General features: G+C 43.9%; 1 protein-coding gene across 6 annotated transcripts in view; it reads right to left on the bottom strand.

Moving 5' to 3' along the window:
* LOC128691825 (uncharacterized) overlaps nucleotides 1-24,445 on the bottom strand; it is a 1,033,854-nt gene that overhangs the window by 806,473 nt on the left and 202,936 nt on the right. For all 6 annotated transcript variants that reach the window (XM_070101049.1, XM_070101047.1, XM_070101050.1 and 3 more), the window contains 2 exons: nucleotides 14,715-14,857; nucleotides 9,949-10,042 (listed from right to left, as the gene is read on the bottom strand). In XM_070101049.1, the coding sequence (XP_069957150.1) occupies nucleotides 9,949-10,042; nucleotides 14,715-14,857 (237 nt within the window). The remainder of the gene's footprint in view (nucleotides 1-9,948; nucleotides 10,043-14,714; nucleotides 14,858-24,445) is intronic.

Genomic DNA, 24,445 nt, shown 5'->3' with positions numbered 1-24,445 from the left:
ATATATATATATATATATATATATATATATATATATATATAAAATATAATAATAACTAAAGTGAAAATAAAACACTTGCTAATGTTCAATAATAACGCACATGAAGGCAAACTCGGAAGATAAATTGATCTGAGCAAGACATCAGGCTAATAACATTATCAAGAGGAGCCTCGCAACAGCTGGATGCCCAGCAGTGAGGGAGCCACCCCAACTATGCGGGATCTGATGGCAGCCAAAAGGGCCCCAAATGGTACCCCCCGCCGGGACAGACGGTAAGCAGGTGGTGGGGGAACGGGTTCATCTTTTTTGGGGCCAAAAAACTATCCCCAAAACACCAGGGTAAAAAGGGGGAAAGGGTGCCGCCAGCCCCAGGAGTCCCAAAATTTCAGAAAAAAAGAGAATTTTGGCCCATTATTTAAATTTTTGTTCCAGGCTCAGAGCCCCTTTGGGCCCATGGGGAAAGAGGCTTTAAATTTCCCCAAGACCATAGGTAATTTGGGATCCCGGGGTTTGGGGCAGTTTTCCCGTTCCAGCGACTCCCGTGGGGTGTTCAGAGGGGTAATGCCTGCTGTATTTTTTGGGGACACACCCCCGCTCTTAGGAGCTAGATGATTTTTTTGCATAATAATCAGTGACAAACACAAAAAATATGTACTAGACATGTATCTCACACCATGCACTGTATATGCCATCTTTTTATATATATATATATAATATATATATATATATATATATATATATATATATATATATATATATATATATATATATATATTATATATATATATATATTAATATATATATATATATATATATTAATATTATAATCATATATTAATATATATATATATATATATATACATATATATATATATATATATATATATATATATATATATATTAATATATATTTTATTTTATTTATTATCATATTCTATCATCTATTATATAGAAGATGTCAAAGTAAAACTTAATTAATATTCATCATCATTAACTTATATGTTTGTTACTAGTATATTAAACTTATAATATTAACATTCTAGATAAAAGTATCAACTGATTCTATTCAACTGTTCTATTGTTTCTAAACTATATGTTACTTGTCACACCCAACAGCATGTCAAGTATTAAAACCATTTGTTCCCCATTCACCTTATCAAACACGCTCAAGCATGGTCATAAAGTCCAAGCCTCGCACAAACCTCCTTTTACCCTCCTCCAACCCTTCCTAGGCCGACCCTCAATTTCTCGGCCTTTCCCTTCCACTACAGACTGATACACTTCTTGAAGTCATTCTGTTTCGCCCATTTTCTACATGTCCGGAACCAATTCTCAACAACCCTTCCTCAGCCCCTGGAGCCAGAGTTTTGGGTAATCCCGCACCTCCTCCTAACTTCCAAAACTACGAATTTTCTCTGCATTATATTCACACCACACATTGCCCTGTACATGACACATCTCCACTGCCTCCAGCTTCCTTCTCCTCGCTGCAACATTCATCACCCACGCTTCACACCCATATAAGAGCGTTGGTAAACTATACTCATGTTATATTCTCTTTGCCTCCACATAAGTTTCTTGGTTCCCACAGGACCCTAAGTGCACCACTCACTCTTTTTCCCCTCATCAATTTAAGGATTCACCTCATCTTTCATAGACCCATCCGCTGACACGTCCACCCCAAATATCTGAATATTGCCCAAATTTCCTCCATACTCTCTCCCTCCAATCTGATATTCAATCTTCATCACCTAATCTTTTGTTATCCTCATAACCTTACTCTTCCTGTATTCACCTTTAATTTTTCTTTCTTTGCACACCCTACCAAATTCATCCACCCACCCTGCAACTTCTCTTCAGAATCTCTCTAAGAGCACAGTGTCATCAGCAAAGGAGCAGTTCGTGACAACCCCACTTTGTGTGATCTTATCTTAACTCCACGCCTCTTGCCAAGACCCTCGTATTTGCCTCTCTTACAACCCCATCTATAAATATATTAAACAACCAATGGTGACATCACACATCCTTGTCTAAGGCCTACTTTTACTGGGAAAATTTCCTCTTCCTACATACTCTAACTTGAGCCCTACTATCCTCAAAAACTCTTCACTGCTTTCAGTAACCTACCTCCTACACCATACACTTGCAAATATCCGCCACATTGCCCCCATCCACCCTGTCATACGCCTTTTCCAAATCCATAAATGCCACAAAGACCTCAGCCTCCTATCTAAATACTGTTCACTTATATGTTTCATCAGTAAACACCTATCCACACACCCCCACCTTCCTAAAGCCTCCTTGTTCATCTGCTATCCTATTCTCCGTCTTACTCTTTAATTCTTTTCAATTATAACTCTTACCATACACTTCTACTCAGGTACACTCAACAGACCTTATCCCCTATAATTTTTGCACTCTCTTTGTCCCCTTTACCTTTATACAAAGGAACTATGCATGCTCTCTGCCAATCCCTAGGTACCTTACTCCTTCCATACATTTATTAAATAATTGCACCAACTAATTCAAAAACTATATCCCCACCTGCTTTTAACATTTCTATCTTTATCCCATCAATCCTGGCTGCCTTACTCCCCTTTCATTTTACCTTACTGCCTCACGAACTTCCCCACACTCACAACTGGCTCTTCCTCACTCCTACAAGATGTTATTCCTCCTTGCCCTATACACGAAATCACAGCTTCCCTATCTTCATCAACATTTAACAATTCCTCAAAATATTCCTCCATCTTCCCAATACCCTAACTCTCCATTTAATAACTTCCCTCCTATTTTAACTGACAAATCCATTTGTTCTCTAGGCTTTCTTAACTTGTTAATCTCACTCAAAACTTTTCTTATTTTCAACAAAATTTGTTGATAACATCTCACCCACTCTCTCATATTTGCTCTCTTTTTACATTGCTTCACTCACTTCTTTAACTTCTCTCTTTTCTCCATATACTCTTCTCCTCCTTGCATCACTTCTACTTTGTAAAACTTCCCCATATGCTAACTTTTTCTCCCTTACTACTCTCTTTACATCATCATTCCACCAATCGCTCCTCTTCCTCCTGGCACCCACTTTCCTGTAACCACAAACTTCTGCTGAACACTCTAACACTACATTTTTTAAACCTACTCCCATACCCTTCGACCCCATTGCCTATGCTCTCATTAGCCCATCTATCCTCCAATAGCTGTTTATATCTTTACCCTAACTGCCTCCCTCTTTAGTTTATAAACCTTCACCTCTCTCTTCCCTGATGCTTCTATTCTCCTTATCCCATCTACCTTACTCTCTGGTGTAGCTGCCAACTAGAAAGTGATCTGATATATCTGTGGCCCCTCTATAAACATGTACATCCTGGAAGTCTACTCTCAACAGTCTTTATCTACCAATACATAATCCAACAAACTACTGTCATTTCTGCCCTACATCATATCGTGTATACTTATTTATCCTCTTTTTCTTAAAATATGTACACCAAGACCAAACCCCTTTCTATACAAAGTTCAATCAAAGGGCTCCCATTATCATTTACACCTGGCACCCCAAAACTTACCTACCACACCCTCTAAAAAGTTTCTCCTACTTAGCATTCAAGTCCCCTACCACACCATTTCCCTCTCACTTGGTTCAAAGGCCCTATACATTCACTTAACATCTCCCAAAATCTCTCTCTCCCTCTGCATTCCTCTCTTTCAGGTGCATACACGCTTATTATGACTCCACTTCTCGCATCCAACCTTTACTTTAATCCACATAATTTTGAATTTACACATTCATATTCTCTTTTCTCCTTCCATAACTGATCATTTAACATTACTGCTACCCCTAATATATATATATATATATATATATATATATATATATATATATATATATATATATATATATATATATATATATATATATATATATATATAGGTGATGTAGGTAACAGCTCTTAGCTTGTCAATAAAGTTAGGAATCCTTAACCTAACCTTGTCACACCCTGTGTAAAAGAGAGAGAGAGAGAGAGAGAGAGAGAGAGAGAGAGAGAGAGAGAGAGAGAAAGCGCGTGATCAACACCTTGAAATTACTGGCGGGAAACACTGCACTTCAGAGTTATGGGGACGTGACCTACATATGAAAGTGTTTTAATACAGTCTCCCCCCCCCCTCACACATACACATACGGAAGTCTACGAGGAGCTGGGTAGTAACTTTAATTAGGTATTCTTGGATGATAATATTTACATTACCATAATCATAGAATACACCAGTGAGAACTGGACACAATGCACACACTACAAAAGAGGTGAAAAAACTACTGTGCTAGATAACTTGAAATGGTACCTGACAATGTTTCCACGGGTTCTGAAAAAGGGACCAGAAGCACTGAGTTAGCCACCCAAGATAACCCAATAAAGTCAGTACGTCATCCAGGACTGTCTTATTTCCATCGTAGTCCCAGGACGAGATCCACAGCGGTCGACTAACACCAAGGTACCTACTTACTGTTACGTGAACAGCTGCAGCTAAAATTTAGTGCAAATCAATGATGCAGGGCAAGTGTTAGAGGAGGAAGACAGCAAATGTAGTCCCGATATTTAAGAAATGGGGCAGAGAAGTAACCTTAAACTGCAGGCTTCTGTCGTTGACATGAATAGTATACAAGGTAATAGAAAACATAATCAGAAGAGTGGTGAGCATCCAGAAGGAAGTGGCTTAAGTAACAAGCAGAAAGGTTTTAGTGACGCTAAATCCTGTATGACGGGAGTGAGTCAGAAGAGAGGGACTGCAGAACTGCATATTCTTGACTTGAAAATACTGCATCGCGCAAGGAACTGGGACAAAAGGTGGAGGAGCAGGAAGAATAACAGGGAAGATACTACACTGGAAAAGAACTGGGACAAAAGGTGGAGGAGCAGGCAGAATAACAGAGAAATACTACACTGGAAAGGAACCGGGACAAAAGGTGGAGGAGCAGGCAGAATAATGGGGAAGATACTACACTAGAAAGGAACTGGGACAAAAGGTGGAGGAGCAGGCAGAATAACGGGGAAGATACTACACTGGAACAAGGAATACGTAATAGGAAGGAAACAACGAGCAATCGTCATGGAAGAGGCATCCAAATAGACAAGTATGACAAGCAGGATTCCACAAGGATCGGTATTAGGACCTATACTGTTTTCGATGTACATATACGACATGCCAGAAGAAACAGTGTGAAGTATCCCTGTTGGCAGATGTGAAGCTAATGAGAAGAGAGAGACAAGGAATGGCTTCAAACTGACCTTAATAAGGTGTAAGATTCTTCTAACAAATGGTTAAAAAAATTGGGGTAGGGCGAAGACTAGAAACGGAGTACACACTGGGGAGACAAAGGCTCAAGAAAGACCTAGGGGTAAGCATACTACCGAACATATCGGCTGAAGAGCACATCAACAAAGTAACCTCTGTACGTTTTTGACAAATCTAGGATTAGCTTTTAGGAATCTCAATCATTCTCGACACTATATACGACCTATGTCAGGCTTATCTTTGAGTATGCTGCACCAGCATGGAACCCTCACCTGATCAAGCAGGCATGAACCAATTTCTGGTTACAGTACACCAGAGTTGAAAATTTCAAGCCAATCGGACGAGGCGTTCTCAAGTTATATTCCGAAACACTGGAGGAAGGATAAAATCAGGCAACTATTAAAGGAAGGGAAACAAGCGACAAGAAGTGGACAAATTACAAGTGGTTAAACAAGTGGTTTCTACACTTTAATCCAGACCCGTGTTCGGTAAGAAAACTGGGGGAAGGAACACCAGATGGGGAAAGAAACTGGGTGGGTGGAATTTATTGAGAGCAAATAAACTTAAGGAACTGAGAGTATTACTATCAAAATATGGCCATCCCCCCCCCCCCCCCACACACAAACACATTTTCACTAAAGATGTACCAGACAGAAGATAAGAAACAATAAGATTAAAATATGTTTATACATTGACTTCCCCATTTACTTCATCCGGGGGATGAAGTAAATAAAAAGGTCAAGTGTCACCAAATACATAAGCCATCACAGCAAGTTAAAAGAAAGAGGGTAAATAAAGTTTCCCCCGGCAGAGTAATTTGTAATGGGGAAAAAAGTAATGAAACATTGGTATAGAAAGTGACACTGCTGGTCGCAAACATTAGCAGGGGGGAAAAAAAAAAAAAAAAAAAAAAAAAAACAAAACAGACAGACAGACAGACAGACAGAGAGAGAGAGAGAAAAAAATGGAAGCCCCTCAGATCCCCTAAAATGCCCCAAGGAAAATGACTCTTATCTCCTTCGATAACTGCTGAGGAATGGCCTCGGGTTGGGGGAAGAGGCAGGGGAGAAAGGAAAGGGGGAGAGGGAGGCGGGGGAAAAAAGGGGGGGTTTAGGGAAGGAAAGGGTGGAAGAAATAAATTTTTATTTTTAAATCAAGGGGGGACTAAACCTGGGGATTATACAGCGCCTATGGGGGGGGAAGGATTAGGAAATTCCAGGAACTGGAGCACAGACCCAACCCCTAGATCAAACCCCCTCACCAGGGGTCAAGGACCCTTTCCCTTTGAGGGGGGGAAAAGAAATGAAAAAACATGACAAGGGGAAAAAGGAACAGCACAAAAAAAAAAATTACAAAAAAAATTTGTGTATGAAAATTTTTGAAAAAATCATTATGAACTAACGATAAAAATATATTTTTTTGTTTGTTTATTAAATTATTGAAAACTTATCAAAAATATTTTTTATTTTGGATTCCAAAATTTAAAATTTGGGAGTTTTATAAGGTTGGGTAAGTTTTCAAGGTTCTTTTGGTCCCAAAATTATTTTTTTTTTACTTTAAACATTAATGAAAAAATATATCTTTAAACGTATAAAGAAAATTTTATAAAGGACTTAATTGAAAATAAGGTTTTTTTGTAAAGGGACCAGTTTTACTTTCTTTTGACATAAATATGTCGTATTAATCTTTGAAATTATTTCTCTAATTAATATCCAGAGGATGCAACTCAAAATACTAATTAAGAAAAGTCATTAACGTACTTAATTACCTCGCGCATGTTATTAAGACACAGGGAAACTCTTTCGGTGAAAAAAGGTAACCATTTAGGGAAAATAGACACCAAACCCACCTGCCTCTTTATCTATCTGAGTGTGTCTACTTATCCAATCTACGTATGTCTGCATCTATCTATACTGGTCTTTAAGAATCATATAAGCGAGGGTTCAGAATAGCATTGTTAGGGTTATAGTTTATTAAAAATGATGATACAAAGTGATTATAAAAGGCCGATGTGTACAATTATTAATAATGTTTATTAGTAAGATTATTAATAAATTTATTATTAATAAAATACTAATTTTCAATGGTATTATTATTAATAATTTTTTATTATTATTAACGAGTTTTTTATTATTAATGGTATTATTTTTAAGGTATTATTTTTATTAATTTTTATTTTTATTATTAATAAGGTTTTTTAAAAATTAATTAATATGTTTTATTATTAATAATAAGTATTATTATTAATAATAAGTATTATTATTATTAATGAGTATTACTAATAGTAATGATTATTAATATTAGTTTTATCAATGAGCACTATTATTATTGAGTATTAGTAATGATTAATATTAATTTTATTATTATTAATTTATTATTAATGATTATTAATATTAAGTCTTATTATTACTGATATTGCTATTAATGATTATTATTAGTTTTTTATTAATGAAATTTCGTTATTTTTTTTCATTAATTATAATTTCATTTTTTTATAATGATTTTTTACTTTTTATATGCGAGAAGGCCAAACTCGCAGGGTCATACAGCACCCAAAAATGAGACGTCCCGGCCTGATTTTGAAAATAAGACATTAAATTTTTTCCCAAAAACTCTCTTTCGGGGGCAGGGGGGAGAAAGAGAAAATTTTTTATTTGAAATGGAGACCAAATTATGAATTTCAAATGAGAAATGTGAGAAAGAGGCTTTATTTTTGTAAAAGACGAAGATATGTGATATGAGCAATACATTCTGGGAATGTATGCTGGAGAGGTGGGACGTTCAGGGCCGCTTTTTGGGGTTCCCAAAAAATTTTACGTTCGCCTTTTTTTTAGAGGGCAAAAATGGGGGGATGGGGTTGGAAATAATCCCGTTTGTGGGTGGTGATGGTGGTGATGGTGGTGATGGTGGCGATGGTGGTGATAGTAGTGATGGTGGTGATGGTGGTGAGTGGCGATGGTGGTGATAGTAGTGATGGTGGTGATGGTGGTGATAGTAGTGATGGTAGTGATGGTAGTGAGTGGTGATGGTGGCGATGGTGGTGATAGTAGTGATGGTAGTGAGTGGTGATGGTGGCGATGGTGGTGGTAGTAGTGATGGTGGTGATGGTGGTGATGGTGGTGATGGTGGCGATGGTGGTGATAGTAGTGATGGTGGTGATGGTGGTGATAGTAGTGATGGTGATGGTGGTGATGGTGGTGATAGTGGTGATAGTGGTGATGGTGGCGGTGATGAGGGTGGGTGTGGTTGTGGTGGTGATGAGGGTGGGTGTGGTTGTGGTGGTGATGAGGGTGGGTGTGGTTGTGGTGGTGATGAGGGTGGGTGTGGTTGTGGTGGTGATGAGGGTGGGTGTGGTTGTGGTGGTGATGAGGGTGGGTGTGGTTGTGGTGGTGATGAGGGTGGGTGTGGTTGTGGTGGTGATGAGGGTGGGTGTGGTTGTGGTGGTGATGAGTGGTTGTGGTGGTGATGAGGGTGGGTGTGGTTGTGGTGGTGATGAGGGTGGGTGTGGTTGTGGTGGTGATGAGGGTGGTTGTGGTGGTGATGCTGGTGAAAATTAGACGTGCAACATCTGGGTATCTTTACTGTAGAAGTTTCGCCATCCAGTGGCTTTATCAATACAAATTCAAGGATATAATTAAAAGATAGCAGAACTATATACAAAAGATGAGGTAATCAGTCCCTCAGCCTTGGAGGTGGTGTGCAGAGCACCGTAGTCGTCAAGAAGCTGGAGCTGGTGATGCTGGTGGTTGTGGTTATGGTAATGGTAGTGGTGATGTTGGTGGTTTTAACGGTAAGGATGATGCTAGTGGTTTTGATGGTTAAGACTGTGGTAATGGTGGTGGTGCTTGAGGTTGTAGTAGTGGTGGTGGTGGTGATGGTGGGGGTGGTTTTGGTGGTGGTGCTGGTGGTTTTGATAATGGTGGTGGTGATGATAATGTACGAACATTGCCGAGAATCAGTACGTAATGCATGAACACAACCAAGAATCCGCCAATAATCCACAAACACCGCTGAGAATCCGTCAATGATCCACAAACCGAGAATCCGAATGTAATATACGATCGACAACAATCCTGAACCAGCCATCCTGGCAACCTAGGAAGAGGTTAGCCACAAGATACCTAAACACAGGATGCATATCCTAATGCGTGTCCTTATACATGTCCTAACGCTTTTCAAAATGTATACAAAAGAACTACTGGGACACAATGAAGAGTAGTTACTTACCTTGTCTCAAGTTTGAGAATAACAGGAGACACAACAGGTTATATTTGTAGAACATGACACTAGCCAATGAAAAAATAGATCAAAGCCTTTCACAGTGTTGCTGGTGCTTCGTCAGGAGCTGCTGACGATATACTTTTGATGAGTTTCGAGTCTACTCATGGTGCTAGCCTGGTCAATCAAGCTGTTGCTGTTGGTAGCCCGCAGCCCCAAATATCCGTCACAGCCTCGTTGATCTGGCACCTGGTGAAGATACTTGTCCAGTTTCCTCTTGAAGACTTCTACATTTGTTCCAGCAATGATTCTGATATCTTCTGGTAAGATGTGAAAGCACTAGCAACAGTGAAAGGCCTTGTTAATCACTTGTTTGCGATTGTTTACATCTTTCAGGGTAAATATATATTATTACTTCTCTCTCTCTCTCTCACTTACCTTGCCAGAGCCGCGAGTGTTAGAGCAGCGGAGGACACCAATGGCTTGGTGTGTATACTCCTGTTCCAGCTGCTCCCACTGATTCTGAACTTTCCTGAAATTAAAGGTGAATAATGTCAGGTGAATAATTACGACTGTCTCTCAATAATGGTGTTTCCTAATTACCGTGAAGCTGAACGAAATCTTTTAAAATTCATCAGTAGTTTCCCCCACAAAGGTAGAGCGAAGCTAAGAAAATAATACAGTAACAATCAATCACTCCACAAACACCTTGTAAAGCCAAAACACAGGTTGCAGATTAAACTATTAGTGGAACAACATTTCGCTGGCGTGGCGTTTTGCCATGCCTTGAAGCTGCTTAGTCTATTACCTGTTTACCTGGAGAGAGTTTCGGGGGTCAACGCCCCCGCGGCCCGGTCTGTGACCAGGCCTCCTGGTGGATCAGAGCCTGATCAACCAGGCTGTTGCTGCTGGCTGCACGCAAACCAACGTACGAGCCACAGCCCGGCTGATCAGGAACTGACTTTAGGTGCTTGTCCAGTGCCAGCTTGAAGACTGCCAGGGGTCTGTTGGTAATCCCCCTTATGTGTGCTGGGAGGCAGTTGAACAGTCTCGGACCCCTGACACTTATTGTATGGTCTCTTAACGTGCTTAACTCACGAAATCGTAATAAGACGAGTGCCATGAGTTCAAGCTCAACCCGTTCCGTGATTTACGTTGATCTTAATTTCACTATCGTCGACAGTTGGCCACGTCCACCAAACCGCGAACATGACATCACACTCACAGAGTACACACTCAAGTCCCAGATTTTACAAACTCAATTAAAGTTTAACCATCGTAGATATTACCTCATACACTCTCCAACAACACAGATCACTCTCCTGCACTCAAGTGCCTCCTGAAGGAGACACCTCCTCCTTATCGCACCTTTCACAACCACCATCGAACTCTCACTTAGAACCCCCCCCCCACACACACCTTCCAAGTAACAAACATTTGTGGACTTTCTTTGTCAACCTATTTTGCTCCATGATCCATGCTTATCTTAACAGCCACATATATTAATGTAATCGCTCTTTTTAGTTGCATAATAGTCACATCAAACAAGACATTAACCTAGGTGCCAAGCACCTCTCTCTAACTCACCAAGACCAAGCTTCACACACACACACACACACAAACTGTATCACTATATTCGAATACATTCATATTTTCTGCATCCACCGCACATCTTTTCACACTTCTGCAATTTTCTAGACTCTTGCAACTTTCTTTTTTTTTACCTTATGATTTACTTCATAATTTAGAAGTATCTGGTCGCGTATCTACTCCCAAACATCTGAAAAGATTCACCGTTTTCCTTATTTTCCTTATTTTCGTTCTAAATCTCTTTTTCCATTTATTCTACATATTCTCATTAAATTACCCTATTTTTTTTTTTGCATTCACCTTCTATTATCTTCCTTCATCACATCTTTCCCAACTACTCTACCGTTCTCTGCTGCTTCCTCTCACAGTATTCCAATAACATTGCGTAATCTGCAAACAGCAATTATGTCCATTTGACAGCAAATTATCATTATTTCCCCATCCATCACAACAATACTATCCATCATTATTACGTCTTCTCTATTCTCCCATCGTCACAACTCTATCCTCCACTGAGAATAAAACTCAGCTCTCTAGCATAATGTGATAAATGGTTCAGACAACAGAGAAGTTGATAAATTTAGACATATGCATCTAATTTATTAACTTACCGGGTCTCTAAACCATTATCTACATTCCTGTCAGACACTGTAATATCTTGAGATCTTGATACAAGGATTTCTACGCTTGTCTAAAACTACTGGCATGACCTACTTCCACCTGTGGCTCTGTCCAAGGTGACACCGCCTACGGCTGCTTCACCTGACCTGACTGAAGTATAAAAACCACTTCTTCGCACATATGCTGTATTCTTATCAAGACTGATGACTGATTACATCGACTCCAGTCTGAGGGACTAATTACCTCAAACTCCTCCTGATCTTCACCATTCTTCTTTGTATTGGACTGATGAAGTCACTAAGTGGTGAAACGTTTCCACAATAAAGATACCCAAGTGTTGCACATGTGGTTCGGTTCTCTGTACCATTTATCTACATTCCACAATGGAGACAAAATAATTTTTATCTATACAATACAATATACAAATAAAAGCCAACAATATACAAATAAAACCCCTAGTGGCGTCGCTGCAAACTATAACATGTGATCCACACTTTACAAACTCCCAAAAAGTCATCAACAACTATTCAACACATTAGCAACAATTGCAATCTCCGTAATTAACACTCCCGGGAAATGTATGGGAGTGCCTATCAAAATTATCAAACTAACCTATGAATTTAACTGTAAATACCCTCATTCAAGTATCACAAAATTATGAAATGTGTTAAAGAAACTACAGTGGGAGAGCAAGCTTGCTTTGTGACCATGTGTGAAGCTTTATATAGTGGAAGACTGAGACACTTATGCAACATATGGGAATCTTTAAGGAAACGTTTCGCCATACAGTGGCTTCATCGGTCCAATAAAAAGTAGAAATGGGCAAGGAGAGGAGGAGTTGAGGTAATCAGTCCCTCAGTCTGGAATCGATATGTTTAGTCCATCACTCTGATGGACTGATGATGCCAGTGTGTGGCGAAACATTTCCTTAATAAAGATTCCCATATGTTGTGTCTCAATCTTCAACTTGTTGGTTTTCAAAACGATTTACCCCTTTATCTAGTGGCTGAGCGAAACGTTGACGCAGTAAAAAGCTTCTGCATGCACCAGTGTCATCAATGCCGTTGTCATTACACCTCCTTTGTAACCTTATGGGAAATGCTGACAAACATAATATCCATAGTAAGTGTTGCTAAGCCACGCTAACTTGTTATGGTGCACAAACAACGCCACTCACCACCAAAACAAAAGAATTAACAACGCTTATGGTGCACAAACAACGCCACTCACCACCAAAACACAACAATTAACAACACTTAAAGGTGAGTTTTGCAGGAACTCAGAACTGCATCTTAGAGCAAGTATGATAAAAACTTATGGTACCGTCATAGTTATCGTGACTGAACCATCCCTTCCCTCTGTCTCGAAGAACCACCTTCACCTCGAATTTCCCACAACGGGTGTCTCGGAGCTCGATCGCTGGCGCACTCAGCTCAAACGCTAAGGTTCGTGGTTCGATCCCCGCTACTAATTTAAAAAGATTAGGACGTGTTTCCTTAAGACACCTGTTGTTCCTGTTCACCTATCAATAAATTAGGTACCTGGATGTTAGTTGACTGGTGTAGGTCGCATCCTGGGGACAGCACAGACCTAATCTGCCCAAAATGTTCTGCATAACAAGGGGATTTCTATACAGTATACCTTGTACATGTACTTGTAAAAATAAAGATTATTTTTATTATTATTATTATTATTATTATTATTATATTCTCAATTTCCTTTCAGGTAGAGGACCTCCCCCCCCCATACCCCCTGGCATGGATGACCCCCACCCTTCCACTGCCAAACAGGGTGTAAGTTCCTCTCCCCCTGTCTCATATACAGGAAGAGTCCCCTCACCCTTCCTCCTGGGGAAGGCAAACTCCCCTTCCAGTGCCCTGCGTGAAGGAGACGCCTTCCTTCCTTCCTTCCCGAAGGGAAGAGATGACTCTACCTGACGGTAGAATACTCCCTTCCATACCTATTTCTCCTTCGTAGAGCTTTCAACAGACACTAGCTTTCATTGTGCTGAAATATCGCTCTGTGTGGAGCTTTAAGATTATGATACAGCTTTACACACTGAACCATGACTGGTGAAGCTCTCCACGGTGAAACATGATTTGAAGCTGAATAGAGCTTTATCAAGTCGTTGTGTGTGTGTGCAGAGCTTCACGTAATTTTCTGTCCGCGTAGAGCTTTATTACGCCATTTTTCACTCTGTGTAGAGCGAAACATGGCTTAATAAGCTCTACATAAACATGACTTGATAAAGCTCTACACAGACCGAAGCATTTCTTGATAAAGCTCTACACAGACCGAAGCATTTCTTGATAAAGCTCTACACAGACCGAAGCATTTCTTGATAAAGCTCTACACAAAATAACTTGATAAAGCTATACACAGACAAAACAGCTTTATAAAACTTTGTACAGAGCGAAACATGACGAAGCTCTACACACAGCGAAAAATGACTTGAAGCTCTACACAGAGCGAAACACGAAGCTTTACAAAGAGTGAAACGTGCCTTAAAATGCTTACTTTGCAAAGTACGCATTTCCTTAACCAATCCATCATCTTAGTAACATTACGTCACTGTTAAGACAGTCAAACGGGTGACTGTTTAACGGGTCTTAAACAGTGATTACCTGACTGAGTATGGGTGGCTCCCCATTTTCTGTTGCCGCTTCAAAACTTTTCATCGCCGTTGTGCTGTTATAAAGGGTAAATTTTTGAAAGGAGAATTTAACCTAAATCTAACCTAGAATAACATAGCTTAATTTAACCTAGGATAAATGTCGTAAATCAAGAAATTAACAGATAATTGGCAAGGGCCAACGTAAGTCAGATAATCAGTGTTTAAGATTAAACAGTCATCTGTTTGACTGTCTTAACAGTGAAATTAAGACTCGATAAATAGTTTTAACAGTGAAGTTAAGACTTACTAAACAGTCACCAGTCTGACTTAACAGTAAAAGTGTGAAGAGGTGATGGGTTGAAGTCAGCAGTGTACTTACTCGATAGTGAGAATCAGCTGGCTGGTGAGGTTTTCCTTGGCTTTGAGAGAACCCTCTGTGGTGGCGGGGTTCGATGAGGTTTCTAACTCGTTCTGTAGAGTGCCAAGCTTCCTTGTTAGTGCCTCCAGCAGCAGTGACGTCACCTGCAACACAAAAAAGGTCTCTGGTCTTCAACACAAAAAATGCTCCTCTCTTGAAAAAAAAATTACTTATATTAAAATTGATAACTCAATAATAATAATAATATATAAATATATATGTCGTGCCGTATAGGTAAAACTGGTCAATTAGCAAGAACTCATTTAAAATTAAGTCCTTTCTAAATTTTTCTCTTATACGTTTAAAGATATATTTTTTTCCATTTGTGTTAATTTTGTACCAAAAGAGCCTTAGAAAACTTACGTAATCTTATTATAACAAGCTCAATTTAGTTTAGCCTAATCCAACTAAACATATTTTAGATAAGATTACAATAATTTAATAATGAACAAACACAATGAAATTATATATATATATATATATATAATATATAATATAATATAATATATATATATATATATACATACATATATATATATATATATATATATATATATATATATATATATATATATATATATATATATTAGTTGACACTCTTTAATCCCAATTAGCTAACCAACCGTTCTCGACTGGGCAGCAACACTGTGGGTGTTCCCAATACGTAACAATCATACAGAGTTGGGTAGCAACACCATGGGTGTTCCCAGTACGTAACAATCATAGAGTTGGGTACTAACACCATGGGTGTTCCCAATACGTAACAATCATACAGAGTTGGGTAGCAACACTGGGTGTTCCCAGTACGTAACAATCATACAGAGTTGGGTAGCAACACTATGGGTGTTCCCAGCACGTAACAATCAGAGTTGGGTACCAACACTATGGGTGTTCCCAGTACGTAACAATCATACAGAGTTGGGTACCAACACTATGGGTGTTCCCAGTACGTAATAATCATAAAGAGATGGGTACCAACACCATGGGTGTTCCCAGTACGTAACAATCATACAGAGTTGGGTACCAACACCATGGGTGTTCCCAGTACGTAACAATCATATAGAGTTGGGTACCAACACTATGGGTGTTCCCAGTACGTAACAATCATATAGAGTTGGGTACCAACACTATGGGTGTTCCCAGTACGTAACAATCATATAGAGTTGGGTACCAACACTATGGGTGTTCCCAGTACGTAACAATCATATAGAGTTGGATACCAACAATATGGGTGTTCCCAGTACGTAACAATCATAGAGTTGGGTACCAACACTATGGGTGTTCCCAGTACGTAACAATCATATAGAGTTGGGTACCAACACTATGGGTGTTCCCAGTACGTAACAATCATACAGAGTTGGGTACCAACACTATGGGTGTTCCCAGTACGTAACAATCATACAGAGTTGGATACCAACAATATGGGTGTTCCCAGTACGTAACAATCATAGAGTTGGGTAACAACACTATGGGTGTTCCTAGTACGTAACAATCATACAGAGTTGGGTACCAACACTATGGGTGTTCCCAGTACGTAACAATCATAGAGTTGGGTAACAACACTATGGGTGTTCCTAGTACGTAACAATCATGCAGAGTTGGGTACCAACACTATGGGTGTTCCTAGTACGTAACAATCATACAGAGTTGGGTAGCAACACCATGGGTGTTCCCAGTACGTAACAATCATATAGAGTTGGGTACCAACACCATGGGTGTTCCCAGTATGTAACAATCATACAGAGTTGGATACCAACAATATGGGTGTTCCCAGTACGTAACAATCATAGAGTTGGGTAACAACACCATGGGTGTTCCCAGTACGTAACAATCATATAGAGTTGGGTACCAACACCATGGGTGTTCCCAGTACGCAACAATCATACAGAGTTGGATACCAACAATATGGGTGTTCCCAGTACGTAACAATCATAGAGTTGGGTAACAACACTATGGGTGTTCCTAGTACGTAACAATCATGCAGAGTTGGGTACCAACACTATGAGTGTTCCCAGTACGTAACAATCATACAGAGTTGGGTACCAACACCATGGGTGTTCCCAGTACGTAACAATCACAGAGTTGGGTAGCAACACTGTGGGTGTTCCCATTACGTAACAATCATAAATAATTAGGTAGCAACACACTGTTGTTCTCATAACACAACTGTCACATAAAATAAGGTATTTTGTAAGAGTGTATAATCAAAACTCTCTCTCTAAGTGAACGTAACGTTCATTCCATGTAGAGTGTACACTCCACGTCACCTGCGCTCGCGTGTACAGTACCGTGACATTCCCACGGACGCAATTTATCCTCAGATTATTTTGTCCGTTGTACCGCCAGACCCTGAGACCAGCAGTTACATGCTGCTAAACTGTACATGGCAGTTACATGTTGTTACAGTGTATGTCAGTTACATGTTACAGTGTACGTGGTAGCTACATGTTATAGTGTACGTGGTAGGTACATGTTATAGTGTACATGGTAGTTACATGTTATAGTGTACGTGGTAGTTACACGTTACAATGTACGTGGTATTTACATGTTATAGTGCACGTGGTAGTTACATGTTACAATGTACGTGGTATTTACATGTTATAGTGCACGTGGTAGTTACATGTTACAATGTACGTGGTATTTACATGTTATAGTGCACGTGGCAGTTACATATTACAGTGTACGTCAGGCAGTCCTCCGGAGCCCCAGCTTCAGTGTAGTCTGGAATACATTCTCCACTCTGGATGAGTCGACCACTGACAGGCCTGGTCTGGGACCCAGCCGCGGGGGCGCTGACCCCCGAAATCGCCATCAAGTAAACCCCAGGTAAACCGTCTGACAGTACCACCTGTTAACTACTGAATAGTAATTATAATTGTTACAGCACCCCTGTAACAATTATAATTACTATTACTATTTCTGGGGAATGCCTTATCCGATCGGGTTCAAACTTTTATGAGTAACTGCTGATGCCAATTTACAATTTTTATGAAAGGAATAGTTCTGGATCGACTTCAAATACACAATAACAATATTCAATTGCATCAACAACTTAGCTGCATTATAAATTTAACTTCATTAGAAACATGCTGCACTATGCACTACTCCTTTTGCGTGCATTAAGGTAGAGTAGGCTGATCAACCATAACTCATTATGTTATTTTCATATGGTACCTAGGGAATGGGAGGTAATCAGGTTTGATCCACGGAATAGAGAGGGATATTTCTGATTCTTTGGGCAAGGGACTCCTCACCGGTATCCAGGCACCTTCCTTGTAGGGGATTTTTTTTATCAGAGAATTATATGAAGTAAGGGAATTTATAACTTGTTGGTGTGCGGGAATTTATAGTGGTGGGGTTAAGAGGGGGGGGGGGGCGTGCGTGAGAAGGTACAGTCACGAACCATATTTGGTGTAATTGTTGGGAGGAACTACCCCTCCTCCCCTTATACAATACCTCCACTCCTCCCATATAACACACACACACACACACACACACACACAGGAGGCAGACTCCATGCATAGTTTTAAGAATAGATAAGATAGGGCCCATGAAGCTAGGAGTGACTCTGGCAAGGGGAGGCAGGGCCAGGAGCTGAAATTCGGCCCCTGTAAACACATATAGGTGAGTACACACAAACAAGAAGAGACTACAAATGGCTACGGACAGGCTGCAGGACTGGTCTAATAAGTTGCTGTTGCCATGTAATTCCAGCTAACGCAAAGTTATAAAACTCGGAGAAGAACAAAGAAGACCGTAAACAGAGTACAGGCTCGGGGCAACAAAAGTTGCAAACCTTTCTGAAAGAGAAGGACCTCCGGGTGAGCATAGTTCCCAGCATTAAGCCTAATGCACACATCAAATGAATGACAGCTGCAGCAAACACAAGACTGGCAAATCTAAAGGTAGCTTTCAGAAACATTAACAAGAAAGCATTCACGACCTTGTACACTGCATAGGCCAGGCCCATCTTGGAGTATGCAGCGCCAGTATGGAACCCAAATCTAGTAAAGCGTGTAAAGAAGCTGAAAAAAAGGCAAAGTTTTAAGTGAGACTAGTCCAAGAGCTGAGGGGTATGAACTATGAGAGACTAGACGAGCTGAACCTGACGACAGAAGGATCAGAGTTGACATGAGTACAACATTAAAAAAAATACTTAGAGGAAATGAAAGGGTGGACAGGCCGAGTCTGTTTGAGAGGCGGGTCTCAGGTACACAATGACACAGGTGGAAACTTAAAAACACAGACGAGTCAGAGAGAGATGTCAGGAAACACTTCTTTAACCTTAGAGTGGTCAGGAAGGAAAACGACCTAGACAGCAAAGTGGAAGAGGCAGGATCGTATATAGCTTAAAGAATAGGTATGACAAGGCTTACGAAGCTAGTGGCGGCCAGCAGAGAGGAAGTGCCAAGAGCCGAGATTCGACCAATGAAACCACGAATAGACGAGCACAAAAAGGTAAGTACATTCGTCTCTGTGTTGCGTATCTCCCACGCACTCCCACCCTCCCCATGTGTGCAAACAGTGCATGAGAGAGCTCATGCAATAATAAGTCTCCCAGCAACACTGTACACGCCACCCACCTCACCAGTGTGCTGCTGAATATTGTCTAATACTGGGCTGATCCTCCCACACCAGGGACTACCCCTCATCCTTCCACACCAGGGACTATCCCTCATCCTTCCACACCAGGGACTATCCCTTACTCTGCCACACCAGGGACTACCCCTTACTCTGCCACACTAGGGACTACCCCTCATCCTTCCACACCAGGGACTACCCCTTACTCTGCCACACCAGGGACTACCCCTTACTCTGCCACACTAGGGACTACCCCTCATCCTTCCACACCAGGGACTACCCCTTACCTTGCCACACTAGGGACTACCCCTCATCCTTCCACACCAGGGACTACCCCTTACTCTGCCACACTAGGGACTACCCCTCATCCTTCCACACCAGGGACTACCCCTTACTCTGCCACACCAGGGACTACCCCTTACTCTGCCACACTAGGGACTACCCCTCATCCTTCCACACCAGGGACTACCCCTTACCTTGCCACACTAGGGACTACCCCTCATCCTTCCACACCAGGGGCTACCCCTTACTCTGCCACACTAGGGACTACCCCTCATCCTTCCACACCAGGGACTACCCCTTACTCTGCCACACTAGGGACTACCCCTCATCCTTCCACACCAGGGGCTACCCATTACCTTGCCACACTAGGGACTACCCCTCATCCTTCCACACCAGGGGCTACCCCTTACCCTGCCACACTAGGGACTACCCCTCATCCTTCCACACCAGGGACTACCTCTTACTCTGCCACACTAGGGACTACCCCTCATCCTTCCACACCAGGGACTACCCCTTACCCTGCCACACTAGGGACTACCCCTCATCCTTCCACACCAGGGACTACCCCTTACTCTGCCACACTAGGGACTACCCCTCATCCTTCCACACCAGGGACTACCCCTTACCTTGCCACACAAGGGACTACCCTTCATCCCTCCACACCAGGGACTACCCCTTACTCTGCCACACTAGGGACTACCCCTCATCCTTCCACACCAGGGACTACCCCTTACCCTGCCACACTAGGGACTACCCCTCATCCTTCCACACCAGGGACTACCCCTTACCCTGCCACACTAGGGACTACCCCTCATCCTTCCACACCAGGGACTACCCCTTACTCTGCCACGCTAGGGACTACCCCTCATCCTTCCACACCAGGGACTACCTCTTACTCTGCCACACTAGGGACTACCCCTCATCCTTCCACACCAGGGACTACCCCTTACCCTGCCACACTAGGGACTACCCCTCATCCTTCCACACCAGGGACTACCCATTACCTTGCCACACAAGGGACTACCCCTCATCCCTCCACACCAGGGACTACCCCTTACCCTGCCACACTAGGGACTACCCCTCATCCTTCCACACCAGGGACTACCCCTTACCCTGCCACACTAGGGACTACCCCTCATCCTTCCACACCAGGGACTACCCCTTACCCTGCCACACTAGGGACTACCCCTCATCCTTCCACACCAGGGACTACCCCTTACTCTGCCACGCTAGGGACTACCCCTCATCCTTCCACACCAGGGACTACCCATTACCTTGCCACACAAGTGACTACCCCTCATCCCTCCACACCAGGGACTACCCCTTACCCTGCCACACTAGGGACTACCCCTCATCCTTCCACACCAGGGACTACCCCTTACCCTGCCACACTAGGGACTACCCCTCATCCTTCCACACCAGGGACTACCCCTTACCCTGCCACACTAGGGACTACCCCTCATCCTTCCACACCAGGGACTACCCCTTACCCTGCCACACTAGGGGCTACCCCTCATCCTTCCACACCAGGGACTACCCCTTACCTTGCCACACTAGGGACTACCCCTCATCATTCCACACCAGGGACTACCCCTTACAGTGCCACACTAGGGACTACCCCTCATCCTTCCACACCAGGGACTACCCCTTACTCTGCCACACTAGGGACTACCCCTCATCCTTCCACACCAGGGACTACCCCTTACCCTGCCACACTAGGGACTACCCCTCATCCTTCCACACCAGGGACTACCCCTTACCTTGTCACACTAGGGACTACCCCTCATCCTTCCACACCAGGGACTACCCCTTACTGCCACACTAGGGACTACCCCCTTACTGCCACACTAGGGACTACCCCTCACCCTTCCACACCAGGGACTACCCCTTACCTTGTCACACTAGGGACTACCCCTCATCCTTCCACACCAGGGACTACCCCTTACTCTGCCACGCTAGGGACTACCCCTCATCCTTCCACACCAGGGACTACCTCTTACTCTGCCACACTAGGGACTACCCCTCATCCTTCCACACCAGGGACTACCCCTTACCCTGCCACACTAGGGACTACCCCTCATCCTTCCACACCAGGGACTACCCATTACCTTGCCACACAAGGGACTACCCCTCATCCCTCCACACCAGGGACTACCCCTTACCCTGCCACACTAGGGACTACCCCTCATCCTTCCACACCAGGGACTACCCCTTACTCTGCCACACTAGGGACTACCCCTCATCCTTCCACACCAGGGGCTACCCATTACCTTGCCACACTAGGGACTACCCCTCATCCTTCCACACCAGGGGCTACCCCTTACCCTGCCACACTAGGGACTACCCCTCATCCTTCCACACCAGGGACTACCTCTTACTCTGCCACACTAGGGACTACCCCTCATCCTTCCACACCAGGGACTACCCCTTACCCTGCCACACTAGGGACTACCCCTCATCCTTCCACACCAGGGACTACCCCTTACTCTGCCACACTAGGGACTACCCCTCATCCTTCCACACCAGGGACTACCCCTTACCTTGCCACACAAGGGACTACCCCTCATCCCTCCACACCAGGGACTACCACTTACTCTGCCACACTAGGGACTACCCCTCATCCTTCCACACCAGGGACTACCCCTTACTCTGCCACACTAGGGACTACCCCTCATCCTTCCACACCAGGGACTACCCCTTACCCTGCCACACTAGGGACTACCCCTCATCCTTCCACACCAGGGACTACCCCTTACTCTGCCACGCTAGGGACTACCCCTCATCCTTCCACACCAGGGACTACCTCTTACTCTGCCACACTAGGGACTACCCCTCATCCTTCCACACCAGGGACTACCCCTTACCCTGCCACACTAGGGACTACCCCTCATCCTTCCACACCAGGGACTACCCATTACCTTGCCACACAAGGGACTACCCCTCATCCCTCCACACCAGGGACTACCCCTTACCCTGCCACACTAGGGACTACCCCTCATCCTTCCACACCAGGGACTACCCCTTACCCTGCCACACTAGGGACTACCCCTCATCCTTCCACACCAGGGACTACCCCTTACCCTGCCACACTAGGGACTACCCCTCATCCTTCCACACCAGGGACTACCCCTTACTCTGCCACGCTAGGGACTACCCCTCATCCTTCCACACCAGGGACTACCCATTACCTTGCCACACAAGGGACTACCCCTCATCCCTCCACACCAGGGACTACCCCTTACCCTGCCACACTAGGGACTACCCCTCATCCTTCCACACCAGGGACTACCCCTTACCCTGCCACACTAGGGACTACCCCTCATCCTTCCACACCAGGGACTACCCCTTACCCTGCCACACTAGGGACTACCCCTCATCCTTCCACACCAGGGACTACCCCTTACCCTGCCACACTAGGGGCTACCCCTCATCCTTCCACACCAGGGACTACCCCTTACCTTGCCACACTAGGGACTACCCCTCATCATTCCACACCAGGGACTACCCCTTACAATGCCACACTAGGGACTACCCCTCATCCTTCCACACCAGGGACTACCCCTTACTCTGCCACACTAGGGACTACCCCTCATCCTTCCACACCAGGGACTACCCCTTACCCTGCCACACTAGGGACTACCCCTCATCCTTCCACACCAGGGACTACCCCTTACCTTGTCACACTAGGGACTACCCCTCATCCTTCCACACCAGGGACTACCCCTTACTGCCACACTAGGGACTACCCCCTTACTGCCACACTAGGGACTACCCCTCACCCTTCCACACCAGGGACTACCCCTTACCTTGTCACACTAGGGACTACCCCTAATCCTTCCACACCAGGGACTACCCCTTACTGCCACACCAGGGACTACCCCTTACTGCCACACTAGGGACTACCCCCTTACTGCCACACCAGGGACTACCCCTTACTGCCACACTAGGGACTACCCCTTACTGCCACACTAGGGACTACCCCTCACCCTGTCACACCAAGAACTGCCCCTTACTGCCACACCAGGGACTACCCCTTACCCTGCCACACCAGGGACTTCCCCTCGCCCTTCCACACCAGGGACTACCCCTTATCCTGCCAAACCAGGGGCTATCCCCTCACCCTTCCACACCAGGGACTACCCCTTACCCTGCCACACCAGGGACTACCTCTTACTGCCACACCAGGGACTACCCTTTACCCTGCCACACCAGGGGCTACCCCTTACTGCCACACCAGGGACTACCCCTTACCCTGCCCCACCAGGGACTACCCCTTACTGCCACACCAAGGACTACCCCTTACCTTGCCACACCAGGGACTACCCCTTACTGCCACACCAGGGACTACCCCTTACTGCCACACCAGGGACAACCCATTACCCTGCCACACCAGGGACTACCCCTTACGGTGCCACACCAGCGACTACCCCTTATCCTGTCACACTAGGGACTACCCCTTACTCTGACACACCAGGGACTACTCCTTACGTTGCCACACCGGACTACCCCTTACTGCTACACCAAGAACTACCCCTTACCCTGCCACACCAGGGGCTACCCCTTACCCTGCCACACCAGGGGCTACCCCTTACCCTGCCACACCAGGGGCTACCCTTTACTCTGCCACACAAGAGACCACCCCCTTACTGCCATACCGGGGACTACCCCTTAGTGCCATACCAGGGGCTACCCTTTACTCTGCCACACGGACTACCCTTTTCCCTTCCACATAAGGGACTACCCCTTACCCTGCCACACCAGGGACTACCCCTTACTGCTACACCAGGGACTACCCCTTACTACCACACCAGGGACTACCCCTTACTGCC

This window comes from Cherax quadricarinatus, chromosome 75, assembly GCF_038502225.1.
Source record: "Cherax quadricarinatus isolate ZL_2023a chromosome 75, ASM3850222v1, whole genome shotgun sequence".
In the NCBI taxonomy this organism is placed as follows: domain Eukaryota; kingdom Metazoa; phylum Arthropoda; class Malacostraca; order Decapoda; family Parastacidae; genus Cherax; species Cherax quadricarinatus.
Note: the sequence above shows the minus strand (reverse complement) of the source record. Positions and strands in the feature narration are given on the sequence as shown.